General features: G+C 42.5%; 1 protein-coding gene across 1 annotated transcript in view; it reads right to left on the reverse strand.

The window, feature by feature from the left end:
* LOC115478741 (glutathione hydrolase-like YwrD proenzyme) overlaps nt 1–15137 on the reverse strand; it is a 65850-nt gene that overhangs the window by 22413 nt on the left and 28300 nt on the right. The window contains exons 7-9 of the mRNA XM_030216310.1: nt 12380–12467; nt 10747–10918; nt 4471–4633 (exon numbers count right to left, since the gene is read on the reverse strand). Coding sequence (XP_030072170.1) covers nt 4471–4633; nt 10747–10918; nt 12380–12467 — 423 coding nt within the window. The remainder of the gene's footprint in view (nt 1–4470; nt 4634–10746; nt 10919–12379; nt 12468–15137) is intronic.

Here is a 15137-nt window from a genome sequence, read left to right on the forward strand (position 1 = left end):
ACATGCTAATGTGTTCAACATTAGTTTTGGATGTGCGCGTGCTAATTATTTTTTTGTATTTTTTTAAAGGGGGAATTGTCAGAGGCAGAAAGTGGTCATTTCTGCAAATAAAATAATGAGTGGAGTGGAACAGGTGGATGTGAAGCGTCTGTTCACGCTTTCCAAAAATACTAGGACTAGGGGGCATGCGATTAAACTACAGTGTAGTAAATTTAAAACAAATCGGAGAAAATGTTTCTTCACCCAACGTGTAATTAAACTCTGGAATTCATTGCCGGAAAATGTGGTGAAGGCGGTTAGCTTAGCAGAGTTTAAAAAGGGGTTGGACGGTTTCCTAAAGGACAAGTCCATAAACCGCTACTAAACGGACTTGGAAAAATCCAAAATCCCAGGAATAACATGTATAGAATGTTTGTACGTTTGGGTACTTGCCAGGTGCCCTTGGCCTGGATTGGCCGCTGTCGTGGACAAGATGCTGGACTTGATGGACCCTTGGTCTTTTCCCAGTATGGCATTACTTATGTACTTATGTAACCAACATAGGAGCCCTTAATGCCTACAAAATTGATGGTAGTAAATGCTCCTGCAGTAGTTTTTAAAAATGGCCATGTGCTATTGCCAACTTTAGTGCATGGCCATTAATGAAATAACTAGAAAATCAGGGTTTTTATGGCTGTGGTAAAAATGCCTTAGCACACGAGAATGACCCATACTTCATCAATAAAAAAAAAAAAACTTTACACATCTGAGGTGTAAGTAACTTTTGCAGTAATTTCTGTGTGAAATTAACTTTGCTCAAATTGCAAATGAGCTGATTTGCATGATTCTTCAGCTTACTAAAAATTTTGCATAAGTTTTGTTTTTGTAACCAGTAAATAATATACGGAAAAATAACAAACACAATTATGTGCACTATTTGAAATGGCAAACACATGTTGGCCTCCTCAAATAGAGTACAACGTCGATTATCTGGATATCCAATTATCTGGACCAGTTTGGCCAGAGTGGAACATGTCCACCCGCATCACCCCCATTTCATTTCCTTCGCCTGTGGCCCATTATCCGCCCCCCCCCCCCTTGTAAGCCTACCATATAGAATAGTACAGTATCTTCTCAGCCCATCATCCTTGTGGTCCGTGCAGTCTGCTGCAGGAAATGACGTAAAAGGGAGCGAGGACAGCAGCAGAAAAAAGCCGTCTTTTCCTTTTCCGGCTCTTTCCTTTTCCTCCTGACTCACACACACAGCAGAGAAATTGTAAGCTCTTTGAGCAGGGACTGCCTTTCTTCTATGTTTGTGCAGCGCTGCGTACGCCTTGTAGTGCTATAGAAATGCTAAATAGTAGTAGTAGTAGTAGTAGTAAAAGCCTTGTCCTTTGAGATTCACACAAGAATGAGAGTGGGGACGCAGCACTGTTAAAAATGGAATCAAAGCGAAAAAGGCATGTTTTGTCATTAAAAGACAAAACTGACATCATGGTGAAATTAACAAAGTGAGTGTAAGGGAAAAATTTGAGAGAAGAATATGGTGTAGGAACATCAACAATATTTGACATAAAAAGACAAAGCGATGTTATTGTAAACTACGTCTCAGTTCTTGAAAAAGAGGAAGGGAGTTGTTCCAGAAAAGCCATGAAAAGGTCACCTATTGAACAGGTAGATAAAGCTCTATATACTACTACTTAACATTTCTAGAGCACTACCAGGGTTACGCAGCGCTGTACAAATTAACGAATAAGGACGGTCCCTGCTCAGAAGAGCTTACAATCTAAAGGACGAAATGTCAAGTTGGGGTAGATGAGATTTCCTGATTTCCTGATTCCTGCAAAAAAGATTGTTGGGCCATCCAATTTCTGGGCCGCTATTAGCCGAAAAGGTGATGTTTTTCAATAAGCAGGGGGATTCAGACTTCAAAGCCGGCACTGGATGGCTTCGAAATTTCAAGCACTGCCATGGAATAAGACAAACTGAAATCCATGGTGAAAACCTTTCTGTGAATTTACCAGAAGCTAATGACTTTCTTGTTCAATTTCATGACCTTATCAAGAACTATGACCCTGATTGTGTTTATAATGCAGATAAAATGGGTCTGAATTGGAAATCACTCCCCAGTAAATCACTGGTTAGTCGCAAGAAGCAATCTGCTCCGGGATTCAAGTTATCTACAGAATGTCATACTGTTGGGTGGGGGAAATGCAACCGGTAGTGGAGGAGTGGCCTAGTGGTTAGGGTGGTGGACTTTGGTCCTGAGGAACTGAGTTCGATTCCCGGCACAGGCAGCTCCTTGTGACTCTGGGCAAGTCACTTAACCCTCCATTGCCCCATGTAAGCTGCATTGAGCCTGCCATGAGTGGGAAAGCGCGGGGTACAAATGTAACAACAACAAAAAAAAAAATTGGAGTTATTGCTGATTGGTAAATCTAAAAATCCACATGCATTCAAAAACATACATAACTTTCCACTGTTGTACAGAAGCCAAAAAAATCCTGGATGAGTTGCAAGGTTTTCCTTGATTGGTACGACACTTGCTTCATACCGGAGGTGAAAAGATGGAAATGTTGTTTGACAATGCGCCTTCACATCCTACAGGAGGAAGGCAGAGCCAAAGTACTTTTATTGCCACCAAATATGACATTTGTAATGCAACCAATGGATCATGGAGTTATCGTTTCATTGAAATGACATTACAGAAAACAACTTCTACAAAAACTTATTTTGGCTGACACAGAAAACAAATGTGGAGGAGTGGCCTAGTGGTTAGAGCACCGGTCTTGCAATCCAGAGTTGACCAGTCCAAATGCCACTGCTGCTCCTTGTGATCTTGGGCAAGTCACTTAACCCTCCATTGCCTCAGGTACCAACTTAGATTGTGAGCCCTCCTGGGACAGAGAAATATCCAGAGTACCTGAATGTAACTCACCTTGAGCTACTACTGAAAAAGGTGTGAGCAAAATCTAAATAAATAAATGTGGCATGATCCAATTCATAAGAGAATTGAACATAAAAGATTGTTCCTACATGGTTGCTGACGCTTGGAATCAGGTTAAAAACCAAACCCTGAAAAATGCATGGAACATAATTCTAAACGAATCAAAAAGACACGGAGAGGGAGAAGAAGACAATGATGTCCTTGAAAACATTGCAGATCTTCTACAGGCTCCTGGTTGCTCTGATTGTGACATTGAGAATGTCAGTGAATAGAGATGCAAATGATTCAGGGTATCAGATCATAACAGATGATGAAATCATCGAATCAGTACAGGACAAGGAGCACAAAAAATCAGAAACTGATGATGATCACCAGATTAATGCTGATGTGGGACCGACACTTGCAGAAGCCTTTGAATGTTTAAATATAGAGATGGCTTGGTTGGAAAAGCAGGAAGAAAGCAGTGGGATCCAGCTCTTTTGTCTGAAAAGACATATGTGATCTTGCAGCAGAACAACGAAAATCAGCCTTGAAGTAATTAAGAATCACTTCCTTTTTTAAACAGAAATACAGTAGTGTATATACAAGAAATACTGCACTGTACTTTACTTTTAAATACTTTATTACAGCGTATTTCCCTTTTTAAATACTATCCTGCTTATAATCGAACGAGAAAAACACCCAAGTTCCGACCTAAATCGGGAGATGGACGTTTATCTCACAAAAACGAATAACAAGGTTTAATCGAAAGCCGAACTTGGACGTTTTCAACTGCACTCCATCGCGGAAGCGTACAAAGTTGACGGAGGCGTGGTGAAGGCGGGACTGGGACATGGTTATCACCCGAACAGAGATGGTCGCCTTTCGCCGATAATGGAAAAAAAGTATGCGTTTGTAGCTAGAATTTAGGGCACTTTTCCTGGACCCTGTTTTTTCACGAATAAGGCCCCAAAAAGTGCCCTAAATGACCAGATTACCACCAGAGGGAATCGGGGATGACCTCCCCTGACTCCCCCAGTGGTCACTAACCCCCTCCCACCACAAAAAATGATGTTTCACAACTTTTTATTTTCACCCTCAAATGTCATACCCACCTCCCTGGCAGCAGTATGCAGGTCCCTGGAGCAGTTGTTAGGGGGTGCAGTGGACTTCAGGCAGGTGGACCCAGGCCCATCCCCCCCTACCTGTTACAATTGTGCTGCTTAATGCTTAGTCGTCCAACCCCCCCAAACCCACTGTACCCACATGTAGGTGCCCCCCGTCACCCCTTAGGGCTATAGTAATGGTGTAGACTTGTGGGCAGTGGGTTTTGAGGGGGGTTTGGGGGGCTCAACACACAAGGGAAGGGTGCTATGCACCTGGGAGCTCTTTTACCTTTTTTTGTTTTTGTAAAAGTGCCCCCTAGGGTGCCCGGTTGGTGTCCAACCATCTGGATTTGATTATCCGGAACACCCCCCTGCAGAAAACAGTCTGGATAATCGGTGTTGTACTGTATTGTAAATCTGCTTGCTTCCTGCCTTTATATTTGTAAAATATTTTCTTACGTGTAAGCTAAATCCGCAGCCTTCTGGTACCAGCCCAGTGCCAAAGGATATGTAGTTGCTATTAATGAAAGAACAGGCGTTGCCTTCTGCATCCATCACTGTGAAGTAAACGGTGTCATTTCCTGTGTGAAAAGGGTCTCCGCGATTATATTTAACACTGGCTCTAAAACAGAGAAAAGTGGTGGAGGGAATGGGGGAAGGGGCAAGAAAAGTAATTAGAAATAACCTAAGTAGCAAACGTGCCCTTACAAAAAGTTTTGAGCAACACGGGAGTCATATTTATCTAAGTTATAAATAGCACAAACAAGTTTTATAAAGGCAACATGTGACATTACAGCTGAAAGCTTCTAATGGTTGTATGTTATAATTAATTAATGATTACATCAAGAAGTAATTTCCATGATACACGTCATGTATAATTAGGTCTATGTGCAATACTGCCACCAAAGCTAAGTCAATATTGTTATCTAAGGTACACAATGGATGAGGAACACACACTGGTACTAAATGGAACTTTATAAAGCTATGATCAAGTCAATGGCATTTTAGATCTGGCAACCTTGCTGTTCAGTGCTAACAACAAAGGAAGGAATGAATTTAGAGGCGAATTTAAAGAAAAAAAAAACACACTGCAGCTATAATTTCTGCCTATTACAACGGGACCGATTTATGAGCTCCCTGTCCTAGATCAGGAGAAAGAAACTGGGAAAATATTGCAGTCCCAGTCACTGCTTCCAAATCCCAGGAGAATTTGAGAAAAATAATCTCCTTTAATTGGAGAAATACTGATGATCATTTCTGACACTAATCTGAATAATCTTGAACATTGTTTAGGCAGTAGGGGAGATCAAGGCTGGATATACCCTCTTAGCACCCCTAACTATGCGGTGGGGGGGGTTAAAAATAGGGCTCAATAAATAAATAAATACATTTATTTTCCAAATTTTTATACTGTTCCCTTCTGGGATGTAGGATCAGGTGAGGTTCCTTCCACATAAGCCCCTTTGTTCAAATAGCTGCCTCCTCTTCTGTTGGCATTTTTCACCAGCATCTTTCAGTAGGAGGGGCAACATTTCACTGGCTCCAACCCCTTAAAGGGTTCACTGAGGCTGGGGAATGTTGCCAGCCTACAAGTCACAGGGGCGTAGCTATGGGTGGGCCTGGGTGGGCCCAGGCCCACCCACCCACCTGCCAAGTCTGTCTTCCACATTCAGCGGGAGACTTCCGCTTTGGCGGGTCATCTCCCGCCAAAGATGATCCTCTGCCGCTACATCTCTGTGAGCACTCAGAAAAAGAAGAAAATGAAGCGCGGGGCCCAGGCATGCGCTGTCGGCTCTGCTGTCCTCTGCCCCCACTGACGTCAATTTCCTGTTCTGAGGGCTGAGGACCGGCAGACTAACAGCACATGACAGAAGGCTGCTGCAGTGGCGGCCCCGCGCTTCTGTGTGTGTGTGTCTCGTGCCCCTTTGGAGTTCAGTTGCCTCGCACAGTCTTTGTCACCTTCTGTTGAAGTGGGCTGGCGCACGCAACCGCTTTTCAGCAGGTGTCGCGTAGGCCTCGGCCCCAGCCTGGCGTTACGCTCTCGGGGCAGGCGGTAGTGGCGTTACCGGAAGATGGCTCCGCGGCTGCAGCTTGAGAAGGCGGCCTGGCGTTGGACGGAGACCATGAAGCCTGAGGATGTGGAGCAGGAGCACATCGAGATGGCCTACAGGATCTGACTAGAGCCCTGCGTCCGGGGGATATGCAGGTAACCGCGCGCAGCCTATACAAATGCGGAAAAAAAATCCCAAGGCAGAGACAAAAACTAGCCAGTGCAGCAACCCAGAGTTCCATCTATTCACTTTTCAAGAATGCAATTGAATGAATAAAGTTGACGTGGATGCCTTGTGCATCCAGAGAACCAGGGAGAGAGAGAGAAAGGGGACATGCTGGATGGAGGTGAGAAGCTGCATGGAAAGAAAGAAGAGTTGGGATGCTGGATAGAAGAGGGGTACAGAGAGGAAGATGAATGGAAAGATGGTGGGAGAAAGAGGGGACATGGAAAAGGGCAGGGGAGAGACAAGCTGTTGGGGAGAAGGAAGGGGAGCAAGGGGGGAGACCCTGGTTGGTCAGATGGAGAGAGAAGCAGGAGAAATGCTGGATGAAAGGAGGGAGAGAGAGGAAAAATGCTAGAAGTAAGGCACACTACTCATGCCTATATATATATATATATATTTATATATAGTGCCCACCCATATTAGCTCTGGGCCCAGCCAAAATGTCAGGTCTGGCTACCCCACTGCTACAAGATTCTACACCTTTAAAGGAGCAGGTCTGAAAGGACATTGCTGTACAGGCAGAGTGAAGCGTGTGAGAATGCGGGAACCTTTCAGCTGCCTATCCTGCTAATGGGCGATATGGGACTGATGATTGAGGATGACATACAGTTCCTACAACTGGCATCCATTTTCTGAGTCAAAGTAAAAAAAAAATGAAGTATTCTGATAAACCATTCTATCAAAAGAATCACAATTCAAATAATTTTTTAACTTTTAAATTTATTGAATTTTTACTAATTGTTTTTAAGACAAAACACTTGAAATTAGAAATCAGTATCATAGGAGAAAGTACAGAATTATACAAAATTGAAATAAACTATAAACATATCTATGACATCTAAATTCAAGTCCACAATAATGAGGGCAAGAGAACAAATGATAGTAAGGTAAAAAAATAAAAAAATATACCAAAAGAAGTAGAAACCTAGGGGTCCTTTTACAAAGGCGAGCGGAAAAATGGGCTACGGTAGTGTAGGCGCATGTTTTGGGTGAACACAGAATAATTTTTCAACGCACCTGTAAAAAATGCCTTTGGGGGGGGGGGCTAAAATGGACGTGCGGCAAAATGAAAATTGGCACGCGTCCATTTTGGGTCTGAGACCTTACCGCCAGCCATTGACTTAGCAGTAAAGACTCACATGTTAACCTTGCGGCAATGGTCTACGCACGTCCAAATGCCGATTACCACCCGCGCGCCAGAAAATAAAAATATTTTCTGATGTGCGTATCGGACGTGTGGAAAAAATGAAATTACCGCCCGGACCATGCGGTAGCCGGGTGGTAACTCAGAATTGGCGCACGTAGGTGCTTACGCGGCTTAGTAAAAGGGCCCCCCCTAGAGTTTGCGATTTTAAATTCTTAATACGAGGAAGACGATGTTCAACTTGGTGAGGCCTCTTCTATTTGGATAGGATTACTCTGGTCAGCTGCAACTCTTTTATTATTCAAGAGCATTATTATCTGTGAAAGTACAAAAACTTACAAGATTGATTCTGATATTTAATCACACATTTGTAAGGAAATTTAAGAAGAAATAAAGCACTCAAGGCTAATATTCTAGGATGCACCAACAAGCACTGTTTGCGACACTTTTGCAGAGCTTTCACTACATCAGAAAAACATTAACCTTCAAAGTACAAAAAGGGAAATTTTGGTGTCTAAAGTAAAGCTTTAATAACTAATCTCTGTCATAATCCAAAGTCATTGTCACTAGAAGAGGGGATGGAATAGCAGGCTCTACTTTAGAAGATTCTAGAAATGCAATCAAATCCAAACTATCTTGTGAAATAGGGGACAAAACATCAATCCACTCTCCTACAGATTTCTTTTTAATAAGATGGTAAATAAAAAGCCCTGGAAATTGGTAATAAGGATTGAGTAAGTAATTTGAACCCAAATAAACGTCACGTAACACTTTGCATAATTGACCACTAGAACTTGTTGCTTACTAAAGTTTTCTACTATGCAAGAGTGATATCAGTGTGATGTCATTGTTTACACTAAATGTGAAAATAGTTGTTTTATTTTATTTACACATTTGTTATACCACCAAATGAATAGAAGATATCAAGGTGGTTTACAAAATGAGATGAGGGGTAATTATCCCGTAACATTAATCAGACACAAAGACACAGAAGGGAGCGGTGTAGATCAACAAATTATTACCAAAATACAATACTTAAATATAAAAAGACATCTGAACACACAAGAGAACAGGAAAGGAGAGGTAGAAACAAAGAAATACAAAACAGGCATATCATCAAAGTAAAAACTCAAAGGCCTATTGGAAAAACTTAAATTTTGGGTGAGAAGAAATGGAACGTAGATCTGGGAGAAGAGCATTGTTATGAAGTTTTTGCGCCAAACTAAACATTACAGTACAATATGACTTCTTGCTGAATTTCCATCAAAGAACTGGACAATGGGAGTCTTAAGTTTCTGAAAAAGACAGAAGAAACTAGTAAATCAGAACTTCACTAGGGTAATGGCTGGCCACATGCCCCTCGTATGGTCGCAAACATCAATTGTGTTCAAGATCTTGTGTCAGGAACACCAGCCACAGACTCAGAGAACTCAGCGTGAAATTGTATGAGATCTTGGAATTTCATAGACATCAGTGAACCAAATTGTTCACCATGACCTTCACTTGAAATGCTACAAAAAGCACAAAAGAACTGAATTAACCAAGGCGAACAAGCAAGCTCGGCTGCAATTGAAGAAGATACTTCTGAGACGTTTTCCACCAAGCCTCGTCAATTTCTTCATCTTCATGGATGAAAACAGATTTACTGTTGCTCATCCAACAAAAAGCCAAAACAGTATGTCAAAGAAACACATTCTGGCCATTCCTGCATATCCTTCAGCAGTTCAGTCATGGTGTCTGTTAGAGCGTTGGCGCTCAGCAGAACATCCATTCTCTTTGTTGAACCAGGTGTAAAAATAGACAACAAATATTATTGAGATATGTTCTTGATGCAGGGCCTACCTGATATTAAACTGTCTGGATATTCAGCAAGACAATGCACCAACCCACTGAGCTCAAGAAGCAGTGCAGCTACTGACATAACAACACTGGACTTAATCTTGCCAACACTCTGGTCACACAACTGCCCAGACTTAAATCCGGTGGACTACAAAGTGTGGGCAGCAATGCAGGAAAAGGGGTACAAGATAAAGATTAGAAACATAGATGAACTCTGCAAACACATCGTGACCGCATTGGAAGAATTTGATGAAAGTTTGATTGGCATGCAATAAGACAGTGGCATACATGTCTTCGTGCTATGTGTCTGCTCAGGGAGGAATTTCTGAACAAATTCTGTGATTGAAATTAACTTTTTCATTTACTTTGCAGGAGTAGCTTGTGTTTGCTACTAATCTAAAAAGGTCGGATAAGTTTTTGCTAACTGTACGCTGGACAACTGTATCGCTCCATGGTGCGACCGCACCTCGAGTGTTGTGTTCAATTCTGGTCGCCGCATCTCAAAAAAGATGTGGTGTAATTGGAAAGGGTGCGGAGAGGGGCAACGGAAGTGATAAAGGGTATGGGACGACTTCCCTATGAGGAGAGGCTAAAGCGGCTAGGGCTCTTCAGCTTGGAGAAAAGGCGGCTGAGGGGAGATATGATAGAGGTCTATAAAATAATGAGTGGAGTTGAACGGGTAGATGTGAAACGTCTGTTTATACTTTCCAAAAGTACTAGGACTACGGGGCACGCAATGAAGCTACAGAGTAGTAAATTTAAAACAAATCATAGAAAATATTTCTTCACTCAACATGTAATTAAACTCTGGAATTCTTTGCCAGAGATTGTGGTAAAAGCAGTTAGCTTAGCAGGGTTTTAAAAGAAAAGTCCATAAGCCATTATTAAGATGGACTTGGAGAAAATTTTTTTCTATGATAAGCAGCATAAAAACTACTTTACTTTTTTGGGAACTTGCCAGGTACTTGTAACTTGGATTAGCCACTGTTGGAAACAGGATACTGGGCTTGATAGCCCTTCGGTCTGTCCCAGTATAGCAACACTTTATGTTCTTAATTTTTGAGTCTTCTATTTAACAAAGGTATGTGATAACAGCATTAGGGTGTTTAACGTATATTGTTATTGCCTTGTTTTCCATATATTTCTACACGTTTACTGAAAATTTGACTTAAATAGGTGCACAGTAACTTATTTTATGAAGTAAAATGCGTGGCTTCCCTTTTTTCTAATAAAACAACAAAAGGACATCCTAGCCTCACAGATATGCAACAGCAACTGTCGAAATAGTGAGGCAACGAAGAAAACATTCATTCATTGAATCTTGTTTTCTTAATTGCCTCACTACTTCCCCTGTTGCTGTTCCCTTTTTTCTATTCATCCTGTATATATAAGCAACTTACAACTGTCACATGCTTACAATTATAAGGGAAAGAGGAAACAAACAGAGGAAATTTTTAAAGAAAAATCACATCCTACCTCTTCATATTAATAAGCTCTGAGCGTTTTTTGCAGTATGTCTTGGAAAGCATCTCCTCTATTGGTACTGGGATGTAGCTCGGGTCAGCGCAGAACCATAAGGTATCAGAGAAACTGAGTTTCACAGCTTCAGTGAGAATATGCAAATAGTCCGCACTATTATGGGCCAAACCTAGGGTGAAGATAAGAAATGAACGCTGAGCAAAGAGTTCTCACTTGCTGTTCATAAACTTTGGTATATTATAAACTGGTAATTTTATAAATCATTTTCCATATGTAAAGCACAATTTACATGAAGTATTTGACTGTTATTAGATTGCATGCGAGTGTGAACTCATAAAAAATAGGTGCACCAAAAATTGCACCTACATTTATGCGATCCTTGAGGTGCCTTCTGAACAGATTGGGGGCAGAATAACAGTGTAGTGTATGCACATGTTTTATAAAATGGAGTAACCCAAATGCTAAGCTAGTATTCTATAACAGGAAATTTGTGCTCCTAATCCGTTATGGAATACAAGCAATGGGATTCCTAAATTTAGGGGCCACCACTTACACTTGCTCTATGGCAGGTGCCTAACTGGCAGTATTCAATAATGCACACCAGGGGCGGACTGACCATTTGGGGGCCCAGAGGCTCTGCCCGGTTGCCTACCACCACTACAAATTACAGCCTCCCCCCCAGCCTCAGTGGGCCCTCTCTGGTCCTAGTGGTCCAGTGGCCTGTGCGAGGGCAGGAAAGAATCACACTCTTTCCTGACAGCTGCTGCTATTCTGCCTGGTGAGACTGCCAAGCTTTAAAAATGGCTGCCGAGACCCATGAAACTACTGCGGGAAGTCTCAGCAGCCATTTTGAAAGCATGGCGGTGCCGGGCACATTAGCGATAGCAGGCGGGAAAGAATGGGGTTCTTTTCTGCCCCCGAAGAAGCCACTAGACCAACAGGACCCTTCAAGGTAGGACCGGGGAAGGCCCACTTTGGCTCGAGGTCTGTAGTGTAACACTGTGTGAACATTTGAATGTTACATTTTAGGAAGATTTGAATTCTAAATGGAAATTTGAGTGCACAATATATTTGGAGAAAATAAAATACAAATATTGTTTGGAGGTTTTTTAGACCAATGAGAAGACTGGAGTCCAATAAGATCTGGCACTAAGATTTTCTACTTGCTGCCAAGCAGGAACATTTGAGGTCTTTTTCCTCCAATTTTTGAAAAAAAAAAAAAAAAAAAAAATATATATATATATATATATATATATATATATATATATATATATATATATATATATATATATATATATATATATATATACTTTGAGTATTATTGGGATATTATTTGGAATAAAAGATATACAAACAGAGTGATATTTTCAGCTTATTATATTTTGATATATAAACGGATGTGCAACTGAAACAGTGTCTAAAGACTGGTTTTAAAATTAGCACATGGCCATTAATACCAAAAATAGGAATTTCAGCCATTTTACCCCAGCAGTAAAAATGGCCTTAGCGTGCAGGAATGACCTACACACGGGCACGATCAGAACACTTCTTACTGCTGTTTGGTAAATGGGCCCCTCAGAGATCTGTTATTTCACATTAGGTCTTTGAGATGCCTTGCAATAATTCATACCTTTGAGATTAAAGTTTTCTAGAATATTGAGAGCCATTAAAGCTGTTATTCCTTGTCCATTTGGAGGAATTTCCCAAACTTTTATACCCTAGAAAATCAAGAAACATCGAAAGTGCTTTTCAGTAAATTCCCTGCTCTATGAAAAATGCAGGCATGTTGGAATATAAACAGTATGTTTGTCAGTAACCAGACAAGATGCTATTGTCATTATTTCATCAGTCATATATTTACCTCAATATATGATGAAATAGTGAAGTTACTCACCTGTAACAGATGTTCTCTGAGGATAGCAGGCCAAGTATTCTCACATCTGGGTGATGTCATCCGATGGAGCCCAGTGCAAACGCTGACTAGTGAGATAATTGTAGAAATTTCTAGCAGCATCCCATTATGTATACGCTGGTGCCTTCAAGCCCTAAGCGTGAGCGTGGGTTCTTCAGTCATATAAAACAAGTAAAGAATACAACTCCAAGGAGAGATGGGAGGGTATGTGAGAATACTTGGCCTGGTGTTTTCAAACCAGGCTCAGTGAGGTGCAGGAGATATTCAAGCAGTTTTTATGTAGAACCAGTGAAGGGATCTAAGGTCTTGCTCTCACACCAGATGGCAAACCTCCTCCACTTAAATGAGTAACACCTCTTAATGGAGTCTTTCCTGAAAGACAGCAAGATGTGAGAGACACCCTCTGGCAAATCTAAGAATTCAAATTCCACGCTCTCAAACATCCAAGTCATGAGGGCCAGGGATTACAGGTTGGGATGCAGAAAAGATCCCTCATTCTGCATGATGAGGGTTGTAAAATATTCCAATCTCCATGGATCACTGGAGGACAACTCCAGAAGAATAAGAAACCAGATCTGCTCGGAGGAAACCTATACCTTTGAGAGTAGTAGGGTCATAGCCTAGGCCTACTCAAAAACCTCCTAGAAGAGGATGCTGAAGCTGGAGGCTGCCAAGACAGGGACTTGTCCCCAAAAACATTGTTTCCTCGGCAAGGTACGTCCACCAACCTCTCCTGAGCTGCTGTTCCAGGTCAGAGACACACAACCATGAGAGTCTGCACATCCTCACACCCATGGTGGAGAGTCTAGACACAATATCAAAAAAATCATAAGTGCTTCTGGCCAGATACTTTCTGAAATCCAGCTGCTTACTGGCCAACTGGAGAAGCTCTACAGCTTGAACCTGAGAGAATCTGCAAGACTAAATGTACTGGATGTTGGCAATAAGCACAGAGACCTGATAAACTTTCTTCCCAAATGAGTCTAGTATCTGAGTCTCTCTACCTGGGGGAGACAAGGCATGAGTCCTGGAGCTCCTACCTCATTTGAGGGCAGATTCCACAACCAGAGATTGGTGAGGCTGTTGTGCCCTCTCGAATATGGGAACCTTCTGGAAACAATATTGCGCATCCACCTTGTTGTGTGTGACCTGCACTGAAAAGGAAGATTACCATTTCTTCGTCAGTTCATCTTTAAGGATAGGGTGCAATGGTATCATGATGTCTTCCTTAGGAGGTGACTCATAGTGCAGAACAGATAACATCCCTGCCCTGGGCTCCTCCTCCATTTCCAAAAAATAGGATGGAAGAAGCCATCTCCATGAGAAAACCGATGAAAGAGAGACCCTGAGGAGGAGATTATCAGGCTTATTTTCGAATGAGAAGGGCGCCCATCTTCTGACACAAATCGGGAGATAGGCGTCCTTCTCTCAGGGTCGCCCAAATCGGCATAATCGAAAGAAGATTTTGGGTGCCCTCAACTGCTTTCCGTCGCGGGGATGACCAAAGTTCCCAGGGGTGTGTCGGAGGTGTAGTGAAGGCGGGACTGGGGCGTGCTTAACAGATGGGCATCCTCGGCCGATAATGGAAAAAAGAAGGGCGTCCCTGACGAGCACTTGGCCGACTTTACTTGATCCAGTTTTTTCACGACCAAGCCTCAAAAAGGTGCCCAAACTGACCAGATGACCACCGAAGGGAATCGGGGATGACCTCCCTTACTCCTCCAGTGGACACTAACCCCCCTCCCACCCTAAAAAAAAAAACCTAAAAACTTATTTTTTTCCAAACTCAAATGTCATACCAAGCTCCCTGAGAGCAGTATGCAGGTCCGTGGAGCAGTTTTAGTGGGTGCATTGCACTTCAGACAGGCGGACCCAGGCCTATCCCCCCCCCCCCTTACTTGTTACACGTGCTGGTAAATGGGAGCCCTTCAAAACCCACCCGAAACCCACTGTTCCCACATATAGGTGCCCCCCTTCACCCCTTAGGGCTATGGTAGTGTTGTACAGTTGTGGGGAGTGGGTTTTGGGGGGCTCAGCACCCAAAGCAAGGGAGCTTTGCACCTGGGAGCCCGTTTGGTGTCCTGGCATGTCAGGGGGACCAGTGCACTATGAATGCAGGCTCCTCCCACGACCAAATGGCTTGGATTTGGTCGTTTCTGAAATGGGTGTCCTCGGTTTCCATTATCACCGAAAACTGGGGACGACCATCTCTAAGGTTGACCTAAATGTTGGGATTTGGGCATCCCCAGCCGTATTATCGAAACGAAAGATGGATGCCCATCTTGTTTCGATAATACGGGTTTCCCCGCCCCTTCGCCGGACATACTTAGGGATGGGCGCCCTTAGAGATGGTCGTCCCCATTCGATTATGCCCCTCCACATGTCAATGAAAATGACTGGTTAGCCCCGAACAGGTGATTTAACCAGTCAGGAGCCATTTTTGGCACGTTAAATCTCTTTGAATATCAACCCAAAG

This window comes from Microcaecilia unicolor, chromosome 10 (genome assembly GCF_901765095.1).
Source record: "Microcaecilia unicolor chromosome 10, aMicUni1.1, whole genome shotgun sequence".
NCBI classification, from domain to species: domain Eukaryota; kingdom Metazoa; phylum Chordata; class Amphibia; order Gymnophiona; family Siphonopidae; genus Microcaecilia; species Microcaecilia unicolor.